The sequence below is a fragment of the Pituophis catenifer genome, unplaced genomic scaffold, assembly GCF_029215685.1.
Source record: "Pituophis catenifer annectens isolate HBS135680 unplaced genomic scaffold, rPitCat1.0.hap2 SCAF_8, whole genome shotgun sequence".
Lineage (NCBI taxonomy): Eukaryota > Metazoa > Chordata > Lepidosauria > Squamata > Colubridae > Pituophis > Pituophis catenifer.
The window spans coordinates 73,454,742-73,479,587 of NW_027256888.1; the positions used below are offsets into that span (position 1 = coordinate 73,454,742).

At 43.5% G+C, this 24,846-nt stretch overlaps 1 protein-coding gene across 1 annotated transcript in view; it reads left to right on the forward strand.

The window, feature by feature from the left end:
- The window catches only part of RASGEF1B (RasGEF domain family member 1B), a 60,440-nt gene that overhangs the window by 16,971 nt on the left and 18,623 nt on the right, over nt 1–24,846 (forward strand). Inside the window, exons 2-4 of the mRNA XM_070948205.1 lie at nt 11,584–11,766; nt 18,125–18,247; nt 19,251–19,388. Of these exons, the coding sequence (XP_070804306.1) occupies nt 11,590–11,766; nt 18,125–18,247; nt 19,251–19,388 (438 nt within the window). The 5' untranslated portion in view covers nt 11,584–11,589. The remainder of the gene's footprint in view (nt 1–11,583; nt 11,767–18,124; nt 18,248–19,250; nt 19,389–24,846) is intronic.

The window sequence follows — 24,846 nt, forward strand, 5'->3', positions numbered from 1 at the left end:
GATGGGCTATTGTTTTGAAACGGCTTCCTTGCCAGCTGCTCGGTCGTAAATAATGACTTGGTAAGACACCGGCCTCAGATGCTACGCACCAAACGGAATTAGGGCATGCTTTGCTCGGCTTTGACCATTCTCAGATCTACTGTGTATGCCTTTCCAATTAATTCAGTCCATAAATCACCTGAGCTTTCCTTGGTAACAAAATAAATAGCTGGCTGAATTTTTCCAGGGTTTTTGGAGAATGATAGCACTGCATGTAAGTCCTTTTAGCACAGGAGTAGCACAGGAGTCAATGCCTGGAATGCACTACCTGACACTGTAGTTTCTTCCCCAAACCCCCAAAACTTTAACCTTAGACTGTCTGCTGTTGACCTCACCCCATTCCTAAGAGGTCTGTAAGGGGCGTGCATAAGTGCACCAGCGTGCCTATTGTCCCTGTCCTAATATTCCTTTTTACTCTTACTCTTTTCATGTATTCAAATTATGTTTATACTTTTACCTGTTATCTTATATATGCTTGACAAATAAACTTACGATGATTATGAATTATAGCAACTGAACGACCTGTGGATTTCAACTCCCAGTATTCCCGAACCAGGATGGCTAGCTCAGGAATTCTGGGCGTTTTTTAAGTCCACCCATCGTAAAGTCACCAAGGCTGAGAAGCATTGGTCTATTTTTTTTCTTTTTTTTTTTTAAATGATTTATATGCCGCCCTTCTCCGGAGACTCAGGGCGGCTTACAATGCGCTAAGCGCTTCAAATGAAACATAGCGCAATCCTCTTAGTAACCAACCATGGTGAATAAACGAGATACCCCATAATCACTGAAGAAACCCTAAGACATTCTACAGGTAGTCCTCGGCTTTCAGCAGTTTGTTTAGTGACCCCTCGGAGTTACAACGGCACTGAGAAAAGTGGATTATGACCATTTATCACACTTACGACCGTTGCAACATCCCCAGGGTCACATGAATAAAATTCAGATGCTTGACCATTGAATAGAATAGAATTAGAATTAGAATTAGAATAGAATAGAATAGAATAGAATAGAATAGAATAGAATAGAATAGAATAGAATAGAATAGAAAAATGGAATGGAATAAGAATAGAATAGAATAGAATAGAATAGAAATAGAATAGAATAGAATAGAATAGAATAGAATAGAATAGAATAGAATAGAATAGAATAGAATAGAAAATATGGAATAGAATAGAATAGAATAGAATAGAATAGAATAGAATAGAATAGAATAGAATAGAATAGAATAGAATTTTTTATTGGCCAAGTGTGATTGGACACACAAGGAATTTGTCTTGGTGCATACACTCTCAGTGCACATAAAAGAAAAGATACGTTCATCAAGAATCATAAGGTACAACACTTAATGAAATTGACTCATATTGATGACGGTTTGCTGTGTCCCAAGGTCATGGGATCCCCTTCGGCAACCTTCCGACAAGCGAATTCAATGGGGAAGCCAGCTTCACCTAACAGCCGTGTTAACTAATTCAACAGCTGCAGAGATTCGCTTAACAAATGCGTTAAGAAAAGTTGCAAAACGGGGCAAAACTCACTTAACAAATCTCTCACTTAACAGCATAAATTTTGGGCTCAATTGGGGTCATAAGTCAAGGACTACCTGTATTAACAACTGGTTTGGGATGGAATGCTTAAGTCACAGCATAGAATATTTGGCTCGGATGATACGTGAATTCACCTATGGGTTGGTTCATACATCCAACCATATAGGCCACCATCATTTAATGCCATCACTTAACCGTTGTTTGGAAGATGTGGTTTCTGGTAGGCAAGGCCAAGTCCAGTGCTGAAATCCAAATTTTTTTACTACCAATTCTGTGGGCGTGGCTTGGTGGACATGGGGTGGCTTGGTGGGTGTGGCTTGGTGGGAAGGATACTTCAAAATCTCCATTCCCTCCCCACTCCAGGGGAAGGATACTGCAAAATCCCCATTCCCTCCTGGGGGAAGGATATTGCAAAATCTCCATTCCCACCCCACTCTCGGGCCAGCCAGAGGTGGCATTTGCCGGTTCTCCGAACTCCTCAAAATGTCCGCTACCGGTTCTCCAGAACCTGTCAGAACCTGCTGGATTTCACCCCTGGCCAAGTCATCTTAAGGGGCAGGGGAAGGTTTGCATCCGTTGCCATGGGGATAGATGGGTGCGAAGCTCTTGGGGACCACACTTAACCATTTCAAGGAAGGCTTTTAGCATCTTTAGATCTCTACCTGTTTGACTTGCGGAGGGTTTTCCTTTGATTTTGTACATGGCATTATTTTCACCCTTGGCTGGGCTTATCCAGGACTGTTTTTATCGTGGTTTGTTTCCCCTTTTAATCTCCAGTATACCTGATAGAGAACTCACATTCTTGGACAGTTGAAAAGTATCATAAAGAACAGGGGGCTATCTGTGTAAGAGTTAGAATGAGAAAGTATGGCAAAATTTTTCGTGAAAGAGACTGCATCCCATGCCTATGAATTGATCGATTTCCAAATCGCGGGGTCCTTGGCGCGCTCTGCGCTTGGTGGTGTTCTTCCAGAGGTTTCATTACACAACTAAGTAACATCATCAGAGACAATAAAAAGCTAAGAAGGAAACCAAAAGCCCAGAACACAACCTCTCCAGTAGCCTAGGCCCAGATAAGCAGGGATTAATACCAGACAAACAATCAAGCAAAAAACAAAACAAAACAAAACAACAACCTGTTAAGGATATTCTTGGCTCATAACCGATGTTGTGGGTTATTAAGCAGAGTACCCTTTGAGTAAAGGCATGAAAAGTGACTGGGAGTAGTTGTGAACAATAACAGTTAACATACAAACACGCTGAGTTGTTGTAGTCTTTTACTTTTAGAAAAAATAAAGCAAAGTCCAAAACAATCCAAGTCATACACAGATAAGATGAAAGTTAAAAGATCAATCCAGGGATATTTCAAGTACAAAGTCTTCTTACCAGTTGTAGTCATACACATTAAAACAGTTCTTCTTGAGTTTCAAAACAGGAACAAGTTCAATATAAAACATTCAATAAATAGTAGAAAGCAACATGTAGCTATGATCAAACAGTGATCATGCAGAGAGATCAGGTAGAGAGTTACAGCATATAAGCAAATAAAATGGTGTAGTATCCACACAAGCCATGATTCAGACTTCCCTTAAGTACATTGGCTACAGAGCTTAGCCAATCAGGATACAGGATGATGCAATACAGTCTTAAAGCAATATAATACCTTTCTGACTGCAAACATACATTGTTGGTTTATATATTGCCTGACCAACTAGTTAGACAAATAACCATGTCCTAACACAACCAATACTCTAATCAAAGAGAAAACCCACACTCCCACCAACACAGGCAGGCCAAGCTACTGTTTGGGGAAGAAACTCCACACTCCCTTACACCTGACGATGTTACCTGGTTGGGTAATGAAATGCCCGCAGGCAAAGAACCAAGCTCAGAGAGCGCCGCAAGGACCGCACGATTCACCCCCTGACCTGCAAAAATTCTCCTCTATTAGTGTCTACGTTACCTCTTCCTCCTCCTTTCTCTCCCTCTCCCTCTCTCTTTTTTTAAAAATTTCTTTTAAGTATCTTTTCCTACGGAAGCATTCTCAGACTGGTTCCTTCCAGCTTCTTTCTTTGAAGGGTCCTAGATTTGTTGCATGACCCCCCCCTCCCCAAGGCTCTCCTTCTTCTGTTACAGGCACGTGGAAGCCTTTCCTTCAGGGCCCCCTCCTGACCTATTTTGCGCTGGGAAGAATCCAATCCCCCCAGTTGAACAGCTGCTCCCAGGGATGAATGTGACTTTTTCAAAGATCTTTTGCCTGCTGCCCTCCCTTATTTTGATGCAAATCTCCTTTGGCATTTTGAAAAGAGGGATTAGCAGAAGGGAGAGGAAGAGGGGGGGGTCCCCACAGGGTGGGAAGGCTCCCCTCCGCGTGTCCTCTATTCCCTATGCAGCAAGTTTTGCTTTCTCTTATTGTTTGCTGGCTGTAATCCTTGGGGGTGGGAGATGGGGGCCTTTGAAAGCTTGCTTTGTTCTGAACCTGCTGCCAGAAGCAAGACAGCTTTTTTTTGAATTCTTTGTGCAAAGCTGTGTTTTCCCTTTTTTGGGGGGGGGGGGGTTGAAAATGTCCCTAGGAATCTGGCTAATAACTTAATAGCTTCTCTAGTCCTACTGCAAATGCTTTGTGTGCCACTGAGTGGACAGATGGAGGCAAAAAAAAAAAATGGTGGGGGGGGAAGCAGATTTCTCTGTAGGCTGCCCCATTAGCTCTGGCTTTTCAAAAAAAAAAAAAAAATCAGGTGTTTTCCCAGCCTGTCTTTCCTTGGTTTCATTTATGCTCGGAAAAGCTTTCTTTCACCTTTCACCTCGTGGCTGGTCGCCGTAAGGAGAAGGAATATGGCATAATGGCTAGGAGGGAAGGGGAGGGATGGGACACATATTCAGGCTCTTCATGGGCGCCTGGGTGTGCAGTTTGCCAGCAGCTGGTCTGCGCAAATGAGGCTTGCCATTTGGAGATTGTTTCTGGTTAATTGGGAGAGCGGCAACTGTGCCAGGGATAAGGGGGTACATGTGCTTCCCCGTATGTGCTTAGAGCAGGGGTCAGCAACCTGCGGCTCTGGAGCCACATGCGGCTCTTTGGGCCCTCTGCTGTGGCTCCCTGTCAGGTGATCCCACCACTGGCTGGCCCCACCCCTCGCACTCCCCTCCCAGTCACCTGAGAAGGTAAGGGTGACGGTGGGGGATGGAGAAGCGGCCAGGGCAGAGACAGGGAGACACAGAGAGAGGGTGAGAGAGAGAGAGACATAGAGAAATACAGAGGGAGGGAGGGAGGAAGGAAGGGAGAGAGGGGAGAGAGAGATGTCAAAAGGATTTTGTGGTTCCCGGTGTTTTTTAACTACGGGTTCTCTGCCCTAATGACCGGGTGGGTAGGTGTGGCTAGGGGGGCGTCATGTGACTGGTGGAAATGAGTGACATCGAGCCCCCCCAGGTTTTGTGGCTCCCGGTGTTTTCTTTTCTGTGGGGAACGGATCCAAATGGCTCTTTGAGTATTTAAGGTTGCAGACCCCTGGCTTAGAGAAAGGTTACAACCCAGGTTTGTGTGTGTAGCTAGAAAACTTGGTGGCGCAGTGGACTAAAGTGCTGTTAAGTAGCACTTAGCTGCCAGCTGCCTGCAATTACTGCAAGTTCAAATCTCACCAGGCTCAAGGTTGACTCAGCCTTCCATCCTTCTGAGGTAGATAAAATGAGGACCCGGATTGTGGGGGCAATAAGCTGACTTTGTATAAAAAAGAACACCGCTTAGGGTGGGCCGAAAGCCCTACTAAGCAGGTATATACAAAAGTATGAAGGCTGTTGCTTAACGCATTGTAAGCCGCCCTGAGTCTCCGGAGAAAGGCGGCATATAAATCGAACCAATAATAATAATAATAATAATATAATAATAATAATAATAATAATAATAATAATAATAATAATAATAATAATAATAATAATAAAAACTTTGGGAAGGATCAGGGACAGGTGGTCCTCGACTTGTATACCCATTATGTTCTGACCCAGCTCCCCAAACACGGCAAACCCTCTGTATTTTAAATCAAGGATTCCTTTATTAGGAGCACCAGCAGCCCCGGCAAAAAGTTTCTCTCTCAACGCAGGCTAACAAGTTTGTCCGGCAGGGAGAAGAATAGTTTGCCACACCTATTCATCTCCGCCCCCTGCCTTTTATCCCCAGAGCTAGGGTGGGGCTTCGCTAGCAGCGGTGGCTCTTCTGTCCCGAGGATCGGCCCACAGATTTCCACTGCTCTCCTCTCCTCTGCCTTCTGCGAATCCACGCATCAGGCACTGGACCCAGCTGTTCCTCCTCCTCCTCATCAGCCACCTCCAGACCTGGGGGCTGTTGACTCTCCATCTGAGAGCTGACGGACGGCCCAGGCTCCGCCTCTGTCTCTCTCTCTCTCTCTGCTAGCTCCATTCCCTCTTCCCCCTCAGAGCTCCCAGATTGCCCTGATGCTGGCCCTGATTCCCACACCTCCTCCTCCTCTGATCTGGCTGCTGGAGGGGCTGGCAGCTGACAGGCTACAACACATTCACTTAGTGATTGCTCGAATTACAACGGCCCTGAGAAATGGGATTTTCAACTAGTCCTCGCCCTTACGAGCATCGCTGCGTCGCCAGAGTTGCGTGGTCAAAATTCAGATCCTTGGCAACTGGCATGTATTTACAAGGGTGGCAGCATCCCACAGTCATGTGACTCCCGTTTGCAACCTTCCCAGCCGGCTTCTGGCAAGGAAAAATCAATTGGGTGGTAGTCAGATTCATTTAATAACTGCAGCATTTGCTTAGCAACCGTGGCAAAATGACACGACTCACTTAACAACCGTTTTGACTAGCAGTTTAAATGATTGCTTGTGGTCCTAAATCAAGAACTACCTATAATTGGGGAGCGTAGTTAGGATGGTCTTATTTTTGGAGCCCAGAGGTCTCCCTTATGGCAAAGGACTCAGCTGGGGCTCTGTAATGCTGTGACATTGAGCTGTTGTCCGAATGCTGTGAACTCCAGGTGAAAAGTCTTGGGTTCATACCTTCCTGTTGGGATGAAGGAGGCCCAGATCCTAGTTTCAAACTTTGGACTTCAGTCTGGATTTTGTTTCCCTGGTCCTTAGAATCAAAATCGCGTGAAGTAGCCTTGGTAGTACAGTGGTTTAATGCACCCTGTTATTAACAGCTGCCTGCAATTTCTGCAGGTTCGAATCTTACCAGGCTCAAGGTTGACTCAGCCTTCCATCCTTTCTAAGGTAGGTTAAATGAGGACCCAGTTTGTAGGGGCAATAAGCTGACTTTGTATAAATATACAAAAGTATGAAGGCTATTGCTTAACGCACTGTAAGCCGCCCTGAGTCTCCGGAGAAGGGCGGCATATAAATCAAATAAAAAAAAAAAGTATCAGTACCGTTTTATAAATCTTTAGTAAGACCACACTTGGAATACTGCTTCCAGTTTTGGTCACCACATTACAAAAAAGATGTTAAGACTTTGGAAAAAAAAGTGCAGAGAAGAGCAACTAAGATGATTAAAGGGCTGGAGACTAAAATGCATAAAGAACAGTTGCAGGAACTGGATATTGTTAGTCTAGGAAAGAAGGAGTAGGGATGACATGATAGCAGTATTCCAGTTTTGAGGGACTGCCACAAAGAAAAAGGGGTCAACCTATTTTCCAAAGCACCTGAGGGCAGGACAAGAAACAATGGATGGAAACTAATCAAGGAGAGAAGCCACGTGGAATTAAGGAGAAACTTCCTAACAGTGAGAACAATTAATCAGAAGTTGTGGGTGCTTCATCACTGGAGGTTTTTAAGAGATTGGACAGCTATTTGTCTAAAATTGTATAGGATCTCCTGCCTGAGAAGGGGGCTGGACTAGAAACCTCCCAGGTCCCTTCCAGGTTTATTCTGATTGAGGACATCAGGGATGTCCAACCTTGGCAACTTTAAGACTCGTGGATTTCAACTCCCAGAATTCATGGCCGGCTGGAGAATTCTCGAGAGTTGAAGTCCATAAGTCTTAAAGTTGCCAAGGTTGGACACTCTTGCTTTACATAGAGACCTGTCTGATTTATTGATTTGATCTTAAATGCCTATATATGGCATTTTAACCAATCAGCCTAGAGGTAAGTGAGCAGTCTCTGATGTTTGAAATGTTTGAAGAAGCTCCTGATGGATTGCTGATTCATTCTTTCTGCTGCATGGCTGTGACACGGCCATGTAAGATGAGTAGGAGGTCATGAGTTGTGCCGAGTCTTTGAGAGTGTGCAAGCTTGCATGTAGATTTGCGGAGAAAATCAGTGTTTTGGTGATAGGCTAGGGAAAATGGGAGTTGAAATGTAACACACCTGGGGGGGGCACCAGACTGGGGAAATTTGGATTAAAAAGGACTTGCAACCAGTTTTGGGGGGGGGAGGTTGCCCTCTTTTCCCCTAAAATTATTTGTGCCCCTGATTTTGCCAGTTGTGGACACGGGTGTCAAACTCGCGGCGTCATGTTGCTGTCATGTGACATATTGTGATGTTTTCCCCCTTTGCGGAGCTGGGGTGGGCATGACCTTTGTGTGATGCATCCGGCCCGCGGGCCACCAGTTTGACACCTCTACTGTAGGAAAAGGAGCGGCAGAGCTGGGGGAGGAGTCAAAAGAGGAATCGGCCTACAATCTCTACGTAGCCTCAAACAGACTAAGTCCAACCCCTCTTGAATTCCATTGGCCCTTATCTAACGCCAAAATAGTGCTAATCTTTAGTTGAGTAGATAGATTCCTATGCATAGATAGGCCTGAGCAATAAAGCAGCTTTGCTGCTGGTCTGGTCTGGTCACGTTGTATCTTAACTTACAATTGTAATGACTTACAACCAAAATTGCGATTCCAAATGTGGTCGTAAATTGAAGACCATCTGTATCAGTAGTGGTATTCAGCTGGTTCTATCCGGTTCGGGCGAACTGGTAGCGGCGGCTGCAGGAGGCTCCACCCACCCGCCTGGACGTCATCACGTCCTGTTTTTGATGCTCTGTGCATGCGCGAAAGGCTCTGCACATGTTCACATTTGGGAACCGGTAGCGAAGGTAAGTGAATACCACCCCTGACCTGTATGGTTGCAAAAGCACTCTGCACAGTAGTCGTGACTGTGTTGTCCCTAGGACAGGGGTCAGCAACCTGCGGCTCTGGAGCCGCATGTGGCTCTTTGGGCCCTCTGCTAGGGCTCCCTGTCAGGTGATCCCACCATTGGCTGGCTCCGCCCCTCGCCCTCCCCTCCCAGTCACTCCTCGCCTGGCCTGAGAAGGTAAGGGCACCGGTGGGGGATGGAGAAGTGGCCAGGGCCGAAATAGAGAGAGAGAGATACAGAGAGTAAGGGAGAGAGGGATGGAGGGATGGAGGGGAGAGAGAGATATGTCAAAAGGATTTTGTGGTTCCCGATGTTTTTTAACAACTGGTTCTCTGCCCTAATGACCGGCTGGGTAGGCGTGGCTGGGGGGTGGTCATGTGACCAGTGGAAGTGAGTGACATCAAGGTGGCCACGCCCACCCAGGTTTTGTGGCTCCCGGTGTTTTTTTTTCTAGGAAATGGGTCCAAATGGCTCTGTGAGTGTTTAAGGTTGCAGACCCCTGCCCTAGGAGTTGACCTTGACTCGAGAGACCCTACATTTATTAACCAAGTTCTAACCAGGCCATGTCGTTGGCTGCTTTGAACTGTGGTATTTTGCTAGGAACAATAATATCATTTTTATTACGGTCAGGATGGGAGGAAATTTCAAGAATGTATGGAAAGAGAAACAATGTTTGTTCTGAGATGCTAACAAGAGCTCCATTATGCTGCTCTTGAACAAAAATGTGCCAAGCGCTCAAATTTTATTTACTGTTTACAACAGAGGATTAGCACTGCTGAGGTTCCTTGATAATATTGCACATCTTCAGAATATTTCCTTCGCTACACGCAGCTTGTAGTTTTAGTTACGTGAGCTGGTGCTTCAAGAAAAACTTGGTTTTCCAAAATATGGGGATATGTTCTCGCAATGGGATACCTGCAACATAACACTATATAAATACAGTTTGCACAACTTCTCTCATATAGCTGTGATTTGACTCGATTTGCAATTGACTTTAATGTACTGCAACTGTTTTGGTTTTGAAATACTCTCTTTTGAGAGCAAAACAGCTGTTCGGAAGGCAAAACAATTTGTTTCTGCTGCTTGGAAGGTGTTTTGAAGAGGGCATTTCAAACTTGGGTTGTTTTGCACAAATCCTTTTGAATTGCGAGTTGAACTTTGCAAAGCCACGTACGTAGTTGAAAGAAACTGCTTGAGGTTTTTTTTTTTCAGAATGTAACATAATCCCTCAAAAAGCTTAACGCTGACCTAAAAATTTAGGTACAATTCAGATCATCATCACTTATGCAATATGATTTAAGCAAGGAGCAATGGCTCTATTCAAGATTCCTTTGAGAGCTGATAAAAATAGTTAATCCAGCGTAACGTTAGTTTATCCAAATTTACCATTCCTGGAGAAACCTGATGATATAAAAAATTAGTTAATTTACAGATCAAGATCTCAAAGAACTATTGGCTGGATGGTTTGTTGGATCTTTAAAAGCCAAATGATTTTTATTGTGTTTGACAAGTTGATGGCATGTAATCAAGCTGAAGAAGAATAGAATAGAATTCTTTATTGCCCAAGTGTGATTGGACACACAGGGAATTTGTCTTTGGTGCATACGCTCTCGGTGTACATAAAAGAAAAGATACATTCGTCAAGAATCATAAGGTACAACACTTAATGATAGTCATAGGAAAACAGTCAATATAAATCGTAAGGATACCAGCAACAAGGTTACAGTCATACAGTCATAAGTGGGAGGAGATGGGTGATAGGAACGATGAGAAGACTAATAGTAATGCAGACTTAGTAACTAGTTTGACAGTGTTGAGGGAATGATTTGTTTAGCAGAGTGATGGTGTTCGGGAAAAAACTGTCCTTGTGTCTGGTTGTTCTGGTGTGCAGTGCTCTATAGCATCATTTTGAGGGTAGGAGTTGAAACAGTTTATGTCCAGGATGCTAGGGTTAGGGTTAGATTTAACAACGACAACTGCAATCTTACAGATCTAGACCATAATTCATAATACAGTCCTCGACCTATGACCGCTGATGAGCCCAACATTTCTCTTGCAAACCACAACAGTTGTTAAGTGAGTTTTGCCCCATTTTACGACCTTTTGGTCACAGTTCAGCAAATCACTTCAGTTGTTAAGTGAATCATGCAATTGTTCAACGAGTCTGGTTCCTCCCATTGACTTTGCTTGTCAGAGGTCCGCTGGGGAAGGTCACCAATGGTGATCCTATTAGAATTTTAGAGCTTAGAATATGTTATTTGGCCAAGTGTGATTTAGAGACACAAGGAATTTGTCTCCAGGACAGGGCAATTGCCATAAATACATGCCCCCCCAAATTTTGATCATGTGACCATGGGGATGCTTCAACACTCATAAATATAAAAATTGATCATAAGTCACTTTTTTCGGTGGTATTGGATCACTAAACGAATGATTATAAGCAGTGGTGGGCTGCTGCCGGTTCAGACCGGTTCGCGCTAACCGGTAGTTCCAACTATCAGCTGGCCTCACCCACTTGCTTCTGCTCTATCCTGTCGTATATTTCCTTCTTTCTGGCTCAGCTGATCGCACGGCATAGCTGATTTCCACACCTCCACTGTTCTACTTATCGGGCTGCCTTAGAAGGTAAGCAGTTGAACTTCAAATTGTTGTATTTTGAACTCTGCGCACAAGCGCATTAGGTGCGCGCACACGCGTGCTCACAGAACCATTGTTAAACCGGTTGCAGCCCACCACTGATTGTAAGTCAAGGACTACCTCTATAGTTCTTTGACCTTATTCATTTAGGACCCACATGTTGGCCAAGTCTCCTGGCTTCTCAGCCATAAAAGAGTTGGGCTGCTAAACTGTGACAACAGCCTTAAACCATCCAACTGACTCTAATGTTTTCTTGTGGCTGTTTTTCCTCAGGAAAGTATGCCCCAGACGCCTCCTTTCGCAGCCATGTTTGACAGCAGTGGCTACAGCCGATACCTGTTCCAGTCCAAAGAGGACAGCTGTGAAGGACTGTATTACCATGACAACAACTTGCTGTCAGGATCTTTGGAAGCTCTCATCCAGCACTTGGTGCCCACTCTCGATTACTACCCAGATGTAAGTCTTCTCCGTTTGCAAATTAAATCCGCTCACCCTGCTGTGTCAAAAGTGGAAGGGCATGGCAAGGGGCCATAAGGCATTTGCATTAGAGAGAACAATTAAGAGAGAAGGCCTTGCCAGCTCCAGTTTCAGAGTGTATTTCTTTTCCTTTTTCTTTTCCTCTTTTATTTCCACGATGTATTTTATTAGTTTTATCAAAATATAAAATACGGAAGTACAAAGAAAAATGAAGATAAGGGAAAAATAAGGGAGGAAAAGGGGAAGAGAGAAAAGCGTAGGGTAAGGTATCCCGAAGGTGCTTATTCAAACTGGACTTCCTTGGTTTTTCCTTGAAGACGTTTCGCTTCTCATCCAAGAAGCTTCTTCAGTTCTGACAGAAGTTCTGTCAGAACTGAAGAAGCTTCTTGGATGAGAAGCGAAACGTCTTCAAGGAAAAACCGAGAGAGGCCAGTTGCCTTTTGAAAAAGCACCTTTGGGACAACCAGGACCCGAATGACTGAGAAACTCTGTAGACATGTGGGTGGGCTTCGACCAGGGATGGGCTTCAAAAATTTTAGCAAGGGGTTCTCTGTCCAGTTGCTGGGTGGATGGGGCCATGGTGGGCGTGGCCTAGTCGGTCTCCTGCACCACAGCGGGGGAGGGGTGTTTTTGCCCTCCCCGGGCTCTGGAGGCTTTCCTTGAGCCTCCAGAAGGGCGAAAACAGCCTCCCCAGGCTCCGGAGGCCCTCTAGAGGCCTTCCGGAACTTCTGGTAGGCCCGTTTTTCACCCTCCCTGAGCCTCTGTGCACGCCCTGCACTTACCTGCATCCAAAACGGGCCGCATGGGGACTCCTGGGAGGGGAGGAGTGGGTGGGACGGGGCCAGCCAAGAGTGGGATTTGGGGGTTCTCTGAACTGCACAGAATCTTAGCTAGAGGTTCTCCCGAACCCCTGCTTCCGACTCCTTTGGTAGGCAGTAGAATAAGGTACTAACATAAAACCTCAACTTTTTACTTTTGGATGACAATATGTACTAGCCACTTCTGTAACAACAAACCTATCTAAATCAGCAAAACCCAAAATCAAAAGTTTTATTTTTTTTCCTGACATAGCTGCTTTGAGCATCTCTAAAAATGAGCCATGGTATCATGATGTGGTAACTTCATCTCCCCTATGCCCCTTTCCTTACACCTTGAGAGTTTTCCAGCCAGGCGGCAACCTAACTCTGGCTCTCAAGAAACGATCACAAAGAGTTGTTGTTGTGCCTGGATTGCATCTCTCTTTTTCTCCACATCACTTGGTCGAGAGCTATTTTTGTCAGGGCTGCTATGTGCACTACGGACATGGATGTTCGGCATTGAAGATCTCAAAGCAGATGCAGAGATGGTCTCTTTGATCTTTCTCTTGGGCAGCTCAGAAGCAGCTGGGCGTCTTTGCAAAGAAGTATTTTCCTCTTTTTGTCCCTCAAGGAGTAAACGATCTTAGGGGCTGGGAAGATGAAAAGGACAAGCAGGTTGCACTTCTCTATCCTAAGATAATTTTTCCTGATCCGGATTGGAATGCAGAATCAATGCCTCTTGTTCTCTTGTCTCTTAGAGCAGGGGTTCCCAACCCCAGGTCTGTGGATTGGCACCAATCCACGGCATGCCAGAAACTGGGCCACGCAAACAAGTGAAGCCCCATCTGTGGGATGCAGGCGGCACGCAAAACAATGCCCCCCTCTGGTTCACGGAAAATCATTTCTCCATGTAACCGGTCCCTGGTGCCCAAAAGATTGGGAGCCACTGTCTTAGACAGGGGTGTCAAACTTCATTTCATTGAGGGCCGCATCAGGGTTGTGTTTGACCTCCGGTGGCCGGTGTGGGTGTGGCCAGCTCAATGTCACTCGTCTCGGGAGGCACCTGTGGTGGCCCAAGTGCTCTGCCAGTGAAAGCAGACTCCCGAGCTCTGTTTTCGACTGTGACGGCTTCCGGCAACACTCAGCCAGGAAAAACGAAGCTCGGGAGGGCTGCGTAAGCTCTGTTTTTGGCTGGTACAGCCTCTTGCAACCCTCTGCCAGTGAAAATGGAGCTCCATCTTTGCTGGCAGAAGCATCACAGGCTGGTCCGTCGCTATTTCCAGGACGGCCCCGCGGGCCAGATCTAAGTACCCTGCAGGCCGGATCCAGCCCCCAGGCCTTGAGTTTGACACCCCTAGTCTTAGTGAAGAGAGGGGCATGATTTCCACTTGAGATGGAGAAAATGGTTGATCCTCCCACCACCTCACTTATTGAAGTTGCTCTCAAGCTGAGCTCAGTCCTCAGGGATATACAGGTACACATTCTTTTTATTTATTTATTTATTTTAAATTTGATTTATATGCCGCCCTTCTCCGGAGACTCAGGGCGCCTTACAATGCGTTAAGCAATAGCCGTCATACTTTTGTATATTTATACAAAGTCAGCTTATTGCCCCCACAAACTGGGTCCTCAATTTACCTACCTTAGAAAGGATGGAAGGCTGAGTCAACCTTGAGCCTGGGGAGATTCGAATTAGCAGTAATTGCAGGCAGCTGGATGATAATAACAGGCTATTAGTCAGCTGCGCCACCAGGCTCATGCCATTTTCTTGGCAAAATACACAAATGGTTACTTTTTTTTTTTTTTACTAAAACGCAACCGTGATCATGAGGTCTCCCATCTACGTAATAAGCAGAGTTGGCCCCATGGAGTTTTTACATTCAGCCAAAGTCAGCTATGTAAATCACAGAACTGGACAGATAAATAGAAATGCAGCTTTAGAATTAGTATCGCATTTTTCCAATGCAAAGTCTACCTCACCAGGCTAGTTTTAAGTTTCAGAAGAATTGAGACATCTTCTCATTTTGGGTGATGGCTTCAAAGTACTATAAAATTGTCTATTTTATGTATGTATGTATGTATGTATGTATGTATTTATTTATTTATTTATTGGTTCGATTTATATGCCACCCTTCTCCAGAGACTCAGGGCGGCTTACAATGTGTTAAGCAATAGCCTTCATACTTTTGTATATACCTGCTTAGTAGGGCTTTCGGCCACCCCTAAGCGGTGTTCTTTTTATACAAAGTCAGCTTATTGCCCCCACATTCCGGGTCCTCATTTTACCTACCTCGGAAGGATGGAAGGCTGAGTCAACCTTGAGCCTGGTGAGATTTGAACTTGCAGTAATTGCAGGCAGCTGGTAGCTAAGTTCTACTTAACAGCACTTTAGTCCCCTGCGCCACCCAGGCTCTTCTATTTTGCTAATTTCAAACCAGATCTAATCAGTGCCAACTTGGTATTATTCCATTTGAGTTCTTAGTTCATATCAAAACCATCTCTTGTTATGAGAATCGCTTCGTGTTTTGAGAAACAACTGTTGTTGTGTCTTCTCAGAAATCTTCATTCCATATGCTTCAAAAACTGAAATCTTCCAGCGCAAATTCTTCCGCCTGTTTGGTCTGCTTTGCTTTGGAATTCATGCATTCCATCCGTCACGTCTTTCTTACACACACAGAAATTATTGCAAAGTAATTCTGGTGACAATACAGCTGCTTTCTTGTCCTAAAATTGGGTGGTGCTAGGAAATTCATTGCAAACCATTTCTAAAATAGTTTTTTTTTTAAAAATCCATAGCTTGAATTCTTCAAAAGGTGCAGTTTCCCAGGTTTTCATGAGTCTAAATCATGGATTACCGTATTTTTCAGAGTATAAGATGCACCTTTTTCCCTCAAAAGAGGGAAAATAAAACGCACCCTCAAAAAAGTAGGTGAAAATCTGGGTGCGTTTTATACTCGAATGTAGCCCTACCCAGCTTCTCAAATGGAGGTTTCAGAGGCTGAAAAAAACATCAGAAACGAAGCTTCAGAAAAAAAGCCCCCAAACAGAGCTTCAGAAAAGAAGCCCCCAAACAGAGCTTCAGAGGCTTTTTTTCTGAAGCTGTTTCGGAGGCTTTCGGAGGCTTTCAGAGGCAGGAAAAAAAGCAGAAAAAAGCAAAGCACAGAGCTCACAACCAAGGAACCTGTTGCTAAAATTCACCTCTGGGAACAGTTGATTGGGGGTATTCCGGGAGGCCGATCCACCTGCCAATCAGCTTTTTTCTTATTTTCCTCCCCAAAAACTAAGGTGCATCTTATACTCCGAAAAATACGGTTATCCTAATAACATCAATTATATATGAGCTGACTATATGCAGCTTATGCCTCTTTTTCAGTTTAACACAAGCCCCTTCCTCTTCCCACAAATCATATGGCATACCAGAAGGGCTTGAAAGAGGTAGATAAATTTTTTTTCTTTGTGCTAGACTCTAATAAACATAAGATCAGAGGTGGTATTCAGCCGGTTCGTATCGGTTCACCCGAACTGGTAACAAATTGCGGTGGCCCCCCCACCCCCCTCCACCCCAACTCCAGCTCTATGCCATCCTATTTAGGCACGTTTTTGAGGCCGGGCGCATGTGTGGAAGGTAGGCGCGTGTGCGAACCGGGGGGGCGGACACAAAGCGAGCGCGCACGCAAGGGGGGGTGAACCGGTAGTAACATAACTTGAAGCCCACCGCTGCATAAGATGCAGTGTGTCTTCTCTTAGTTTTCAATAGGAAATATGTACCATGGGGTGCAGATCAGTGGTGGGTTGCCCCCGGTTCAGACCGGTTCTATAGAACCGGTAGTAAAACTGGCGGGAGGCTCTGACGTCATTAGAAGCAATCTGCGCATACACAGAAGCAAGGCACATGCACAAGCAAGCACACACACGCGTTCCCATTGCGAACCAGTAGTAAAGGTAAGTAGAACCCACCCCTGGTGCAGATAGTCATTGACGTATGACTGTAATGGAGCCCAGAATCAGATATGATTCAAAACCGTGCAAGTATGTGAAATTTAACAATCTGTTGTGATTTGGCCCATTTCTTGAATTATTTCTCTGGAGGTTGCAGGTGCCATACTTCAGTGAAGTAAGGTTCCCAACAGATGCGGATACTTATTGCTGACTCATGCTTTGTGTACTAGCTTGTACTAGACAGCTGCGGTACTTACTCACAGCCTGGTATCAATCACAAGTAGATACTCATCTCTTAATTTGCCTTTGATCTGAACAGCAGGTCCTCAGGAACGTGCTGAACGATGGGCTTAGGTTTCCTTAAGGTGAAAATGATGTGCTTGATTCCACTGAGGTTTAATTACTCAAATAAGTTGCACAATATTTTCAAAACACTCCTTTTTTATTATTATTTTATTAGTTTTAAAAGTAAAACAATGGACATTGCGCAACGTCTCTGGTTTCTAACATTTACATCAAAATCAAGTTAATAAGTAATCTATTCCTTGCTCTATATACAAATTTACATATCTCCTACTTCATTATATATCAAGTATATAGTATTTTACTTCCTAACCAACTATGCATGTATTTAATAAACCCAATATTACATTCACAAGTTCAATATACATTAATATATTAATATACATTGATATATACATTTCCAGACATTCGTTATCCCTTGTTTTTGGCATTCTTTCTCTTATCTAACCAATTATAAAATTTATTCCCGACTTCATAGTATTTTGATTCACTTTTGTCTTTGAGTTCTAACGTAAGTCTCTCCATCTCCATCCACAGCTGTAAATTATGTGTATTACTTCTTCTTCTGAGGGTATTTCTTTACACTTCCATTTTTGAGCAAATGTTAGTCTTGCTGCGATAAGTATATGCAATATTAAATAGGTTACATTATTTTCAAAACGCTCCTGTTGCCTTATAAAGCTGATTCACGCTCACCCATGGAAGCATAGAATAAAGTGAATAAAAAACATTCTGGCTAGCTCATGCGGGGTTGGTCAAACTCTGGAAGCCTGGTGGAATTTTCCATCCTGTGATTTGACTTATTGATGACCTGAAAGCAACAGAAATTCCACGTTGGAAAGTTGCAAGCAGGGTTGTGCCAGTTCACTCCATGATAAAATGAAGCCTGTTAAACAAATGTATTGAATGTAGAATTTGTCAGCCATGCTGGCTCGGGAATTCTGGGAGTTGATATCCACAGGTTGCAAAGAGTATATCGTTGCCCTTTTCTGCAATAGAGCCATGGGCTTAGTTAGAAATCAGTGTCCAATCTGTCCACCCAACTCTATATAAGGATTGTCATATAGCTGAGTAACTGCCCCATTTTCAATCAGGATGTGATGTATTCTAAGCAGGTTCTGCAGAGAGGAGCACTTCGTACAATTAAATTTTAACACCTCTGCAGCACGGTAGCTGAACCAATAAGCAGTGGGCTTTATTTCTCTCTCTCTCTCTCTCTCTCTCTCTCTCTCTCTCTCTCTCTCTCTCTCTCTCTCTCTCTCTCTCTCTCTCTCTCTCTCTCTATCTCTCGCTTACAGAGAACATACATCTTCACTTTTTTGCTGAGCTCTCGGCTTTTTGTACACCCTTATGAATTAATGGCAAAAGTCTGCCATCTCTGCACCGAGCAGCAGAGGCGAGCGGATTCTGCAACTGATCAAGTAAGTGGCCGACTGAGTCGTTGGATTTTAGGCCTGTGCCATAGAATACAACAGAATAGAATAGAGCTGGAAGGGACCTTGGAGGTCTTCTAGTCCAGCCCCCTGCTCAAGCGGGAGAACCTATACCAATGTTTGAATACAGAGGAGAAAGACAGGATAGAACAGGGGTGTCAAACTCGATTTCATTGAGGGCCACATCAGGGTTGTGTTTGACATTGGGGGGTGGGGGGGCAGGGGAGTGTGGCCAGCTGGACATCACTCGTGTTGAGGGCACTTTCTACCAGCGAAAGCAGGCTCCCGAGCTCCGTTTTCGGCTACAGCGGCTTCCTGCAACCCTCTGCCAGCAAAAACGGAGCTCGGGAGGGCTGCACAAGCTCCGTTTTCAGCTGCAACGGCCTCCTGCAACCCGCCCTCCCGAGCTCATTTTCACTAGCAGAGGCACCGCGGGCTGGTCCTTCTCTGTTTCCAGGACAACCTCCCAGACCAGATCTAAGCATTGTGCGGGCCGGATCCGGCCTTTGAGCCTTGAGTTTGACACCCCTGGAATAGAAACTTAGACTCCCCCCAAAGGAGAGAATCTGAATTCCAAATACGTTGAGGCTCAGTGTTTATGATGCTGGCTAGTTGAATGTATAAGTTTCCCCTCCCTTTTTCCCCTCAAGAAGTTCACTCTTGTGAATCTAATATATACATTTACCTATAAATAAATAAATAATTTACCTCAGGGTAAATGTTCATGCAGAGGTTAGGAAATCATTTCTTTGGAAGGAGGGTGGTTTAAATTTGGATTATTATTATTATTATTTTTTGTACTAAATAGAAGGGTGGAATCTGTCTTTTTCTTTCATTTGCCAAACCTCCCTTAACGTCGTCATGCCACATAGCTTGGCATGTAATAAATGAAAACCTATATTCTGCCCAACTTAAAAGGAGATTCCCCCCTCCCCCGCAGTCATCTTAGTAATCAATTTGTCTATCTCTTTCCCTTAATCTTTCTCTCCAGAGCCGGTTAAGGAAAATTGCCCCCAAAATCCTGCAGCTCTTAGCAGAATGGACGGAGACGTTTCCATACGATTTTCGAGATGAGCGCATGATGAGAAATCTAAAGGAACTGGCCCATCGAATAGCCAGTACAGATGAGGTGAGCCTCAAGGTGCAAAACGGTTGCCAATGGAAGAAAATACAAGCGGAATGGTTATATATGTGGAATATAGGATAACGTGGAATGTAGATGTCAGCGTTCCAAGTAATACACCTATAGAAATGAGAACTCTGAGGCAGGCAAGTTCCTCAAAGAACAGTTTTATTGGATACATCATATTGGCACAAACTGGTGAAAGCCGACTCTAAAAGTTCCCGCAGCTTTCACCTAATCAAAAGTAAAATAGAATTCTTCATTGGACAAGTGTGATTGGACACACAAGGAATTTGTCTTTGGTGCATATGCTCTCAGTGTACATAAAAAGAAAAGATATATCCGTCAAGGTACAACGCTTAATGATAGTCATAGGGTACAAATAAGCAATCAAATCATACTAGGAAACAATATAAATCGTAAGGATACAGCATACAGTCATAAGTGGGAGGAGATGGGTGATAGGAACGATGAGAAGATTACTAGTAATGCAGACTTAGTGAATAGTTTGACACTGTTGAGGGAATTATTTGTTTAGCAGAGTGATGGCGTTCGGGAAAAAACCATTCTTGTGTCTAATTGTTCTGGTGTGCAGTGCTCTATAGCGTCGTTTTGAGGGTAGGAATTGAAACAATTTATATCCAGGATGCGAGGGGTCTTTAAATATTTTCACAGCCCTCTTTTTGACTCGTGCAGTATACAGGTCCTCAACAGAAGGCAGGTTGATAGCAATTGTTTTTTTTCTGCAGTTCTAATGATCCTCTGAAGTCTGTGTCTGTCTTGTTGGATTGCAGGACCAAACCAGACAGTTATAGAGGTGCAGATGACAGACCCAAAAATTCCTCTGTAGAATTGAATCAGCAGCTCTTTGGAGCAGTTTGAGTTTTCTGAGTTGGCGCAGAAAGAACATTCTTTGTTGTGCTTTTTGGTGACGTTTTTGATGTTGGGTGTCCATTTTAGGTCTTGAGATATGATAGAACCTAGTTTTCCCCCTCCCTCTCCTTCCTCCAGGTCACTGATCACATTGTCCAATCCAGTTGCTGGCCGGTTGCCTGGTTACCATCCTCCTCCTTTGGCCAGCCACCTGTGAGAATGTCCTTGGTTCCCCCAGGAAAACTTTATTGTTTTGGCTACAAACCCCCATCTAACTATTATCCCCCCAACTTCTGTTATTTGGCAACCCTGAAGCCTCCAAGATGGCTTCAACCAGGCCCACTCTGGCATTTACAGTAATAGTTATATGTGTGGAATGGAATATACAGGTAGTCCTCGACTTACGACCTGAGTTGGGTCCCAAATTTCCACTGCTAAGTGTGTTAAATCATTAAGCTAAGTTAACGACTTAACTAACAACTAAGCTAACGACTGCTAAGTCGTTAAGCGTGTTTGCTCCATTTTACGACCTTTCTCCCCGCAGTTGTTAAGTGAATCACTGCAGTTGTTAAGTTAGTAACCCGGTTGTGAATCTGGATTCCCCATCGATTTTTCTTGTCAGAAGGTTGCAACAAGTGAGCACGTGACCCCAGGACAATGCGACCATCATAAATATGAATCAGAGGCCAAGCGTCTGAATTTTGATTGTGTGACCAAAATGGGGGATGCTTCAGTTGGTTGTACATGTGAAAAACGGTCATAAGTCACTTTTTTTCAGTGCTGTTGTAAGGTCAAATGGTCACTGAACGAATGGTTGTAAGTCGAGGACTATCTAAGGAATGATTAATTCTGTTGTATTTGCAGAATATATATAGAAGTAGAATTTCAGGGGTCTTCAGTTACAATTTCTGTACAAGTGGAAACGACCACGCGAAAGGGCAGAAAAACTGTTACACTTCAGCCTTGATAGGTCGTAATAAAAGGTAGATTACTATATTCAGGGAATGCAATATCCAGTTCAACCAATTTATAATTAGTGATAATTCATAGAAATTTGCAGAAGTCCACAAGGAGGAAACATGGATGCTTCCTTTGGATCCGTCATTCTCATTTATTCAAAATGATTTTGCATAATGTTTGGTGTTCCGATTTTGTTAGTCTCTCTGAACTCTGTCAGAGCGGATATAATATAAGCAGTTACATCAGAGAGAATTTATTCCATCTCAGGTCCATTCTGGGGATGGTAAATCAGATTTAGCTTCCATTCCTTTTCTCAAGCAAGTTAAAACTTGCTTCTTTTAACTTCTTACTCTTGCATAAAGCTGCTTACTCCAAAATGTAATAATACGATAAATATCTATATTCACTTTTCTGCAGAGAAAACTGATTTGAATAGATAGATTGCATAGAGATAATATGGAATCCCAGGATATTCCCACATGGATGTGTGGATTTATCCCCGTTGGATATATCGCACGGCTCCCGTGAAGGGACATTCTTTTACACAGAGGCCCCCACCTTGCTTGACTAGCCTTCCCATAGAATAGGGGTATCCTATCGGCTTGATGAGCCCCTCAGGTTGGAAGGTGTCCAATATGCTACTGGAGAAGAGCAGAGGGCTAGTACTAGTAGCGCCAGAAAGAGTGAAGTGACTGGGCCAAAGCCGAAAGGACGCTCAGCTGTGGATGCATCTGGTGGTGAAAGGAAAGTCCGATGCTGTAAAGATCTAACCGGTCAGTCCTAGAGGAGATCAACCCTGGCTGCTCTTTAGAAGGCCAGATCCTGAAGATGAAACTCAAATACTTTGGCCTCCTAATGAGAAGGAAGGACTCACTGGAGAAGAGCCTAATGCTGGGAACGATGGAGGGCAAAAGAAGAAGGGGACGGCAGAGAACGAGGTGGCTGGATGGAGTCACTGAAGCAGTCAGCATGAGCGTAAATGGATTCCAGAGGATGGTAGAAGACAGGAAGGCCTGGAGGAACGTTGTCCATGGGGTCGCGATGGGTCGGACACGACTTCGCAACCAACAAATGGGCAAGTCTTTAAGATCTTTGGACCTCAACTCCCAGAATTCCCTAGCCAGCATGTCTGCCTGAGGAATTCTGGGAGTTGAAGTCTTAAAGTGGCCAAGGTGGGACACCGTGGTCCTAGAGATTCAGTTATTACTGTCCTTGGCATCATTCTATAAGGCTTGAGCCTTTCGCAACTAAGATTATGGTGATTGAGTGGTTAGTCACTATTTTTCTAGTTTTCATCGCACGCCACTATATTGAGCTTGTTCAATCATTGTGTAACTCTTTTATTGTTTTGAATTTGATGCTTTATGTTGTTTCAATTGTTGGAAACCACTATGAGTCATTGTCTGCTTGTGGTGTTATACAAAGAAAGACAGATTAATAAATAACTGTTGTTGAGGACTGCCGAACTGTCCTGAGAAATCCTGGAGGCAAGAGCAGCTGCAATATTTCATAATCACAAGGAAATTGCCCACAGGTTACTCTACGCTAGGAAAGCACATAAGTATTTTTTTAAGGATGACAGTTAAAGGCAACTTTTCTCAGTGCTAATATCTTCCAGATATATTGGCCTTCAATTCTCAGAATTTATTTTTATTTTATTTTATTTTATTTTATTTTATTTTATTTTATTTTATTTTATTTTATTTTATTTTATTATTATTATTATTTTATTATTTTTTTTATTTTATTATTTTATTTTTATTTTATTATTTTATTTTTATTTTATTATTTTATTTTATTTAATTTTTTTTATGGTTTTTATTTATCTTGCCTTTAATTATTTTTTACAAATAACTCAAGGTGGTGAACATACATAATACTTCTTTTTGCTTTTATTTTCCTCACACCAACAACCCTGTGAGGTGAGCTGGGTTGAAGGAGAGTGACTGGCCCAAAGTCACCTTGCTGGCTTTCGTGCCTAAGGCGAGACTAGAACTCACAGTCCCCTGGTGATTGGCCCAAAGTCACCCAACCGGCTTTCATGCCTAAAGCAGGACTAGAACTCCTGGTTTCCTGATTGGCCAACTGATCATATCAGCTTTCCCACCCAACATCTTAAAAGATGTCACCATATGACATCTCATAAGTTCATCAACATTTACACAGAGTCTCATGGGATTGTTACGGAAGGGAAGTCAGTTGTGTAGTTGGCCAATCAAACACCGTACAAAGAAAGAACAACGAGGGTCTATTTTCTGTCCAGCCCCATATTACCATGTTTGATGGACAGAAAGGCCTGCTGCTCAAAGAATTTAAGGAGGATAGAAGAAGATAAATTGTCATGTTAGAGCTCTTCCATCCATAAGTGACCTGGAGACATATTTATTGTCAGTGAATGTGTTGTGGAACTGTGTAGAATAGAATAACAGAATTGGAAGGGACCTTGGAGGTCTTCTAGTCCAACCCCCTGCTTAGGCAGGAAACCCTATATCATTTCAGACAAATGGTTATCCAACATCTTCTTAAAAACTTCCAGTGTTGGAGAATTCACAACTTCTGGAGGCAAGTTGTTCCACTGATTAATTGTTCTCACTGTCAGGAAATTTCTCCTTAGTTCTAAGTTGCTTCTCTCCTTGATTAGTTTCCACCCATGGCTTCTTGTCCTGTCCTCAGGTGCTTTGGAGAATAGCTTGACTCCCTCTTCTTTGTGGCAACCCCTGAGATATTGGAACATTGCTATCATGTCTCCCCTGGTCCTTCTCTTCACTAGACTAGCCTGCAACCGTTCTTTATATGTTTTAGCCTCCAGTCCCCTAATCATCTTGGTTGCTCTTCTCTGCACTCTTTCTAGAGTCTCCACATCTTTTTTACATCGTGGCAACCAAAACTGGATGCAGTATTCCAAGTATAGTGGCAGTTGTTTTAATAAATGTTTGACCTTAAGGCAGTATTTCTCAACCTTTGCAACTTTAAAATGTGTGGACTTCAACTCCCAGAATTCCCCAACCAGCACACAGTGGAATCCTGGGAGTTGAAATTCACACATCCTAAAATGTGCCCAAGATTGGGAAACGCTACCTGAAAGTTTATACTTGATTTGGCTTTTTAACCCTATGAATTGTCTTTCAGTTACAGTTATGAAAGATTTTTATTGTTTTATTTAAACTTTCAAGCCACCTTGAAAAGGGTTGTTTTGTCCATGGACAATCCATATGCAATTTTAAATAAGTGCTTCTGTGTTTGCATACTGAAGAAGAGATTTGCAAAAAAAAAAAAAGAAATGGAAAAGTCAATATTGTAATAGAATTCAAGAGCGCCATAAATTATTTGTGATGCTGGCTAGCAGTTTCCTTTGGAAAAGTAAATTGTGACCTTGTATTTATCGCACTGCATTGCAGAGCAGGACAAGGAGTGTTAGGCTTCTAAGAATAGAACCCCCATAGGTTTATCCTTTCGATTTTTTAAATCCAGGAACTGAATACAGATAGTCCTCGACTTAACAACAGTTCATTTAGTGACTGTTCAAAGTTACAAAGGCACTCAAAAAAGTGACATGATCATTTTTCACATGACCAATGCAGCATCCCCATGGTCATGAGATCAAAATTCAGAGGCTAGGAAACTGGCTCAC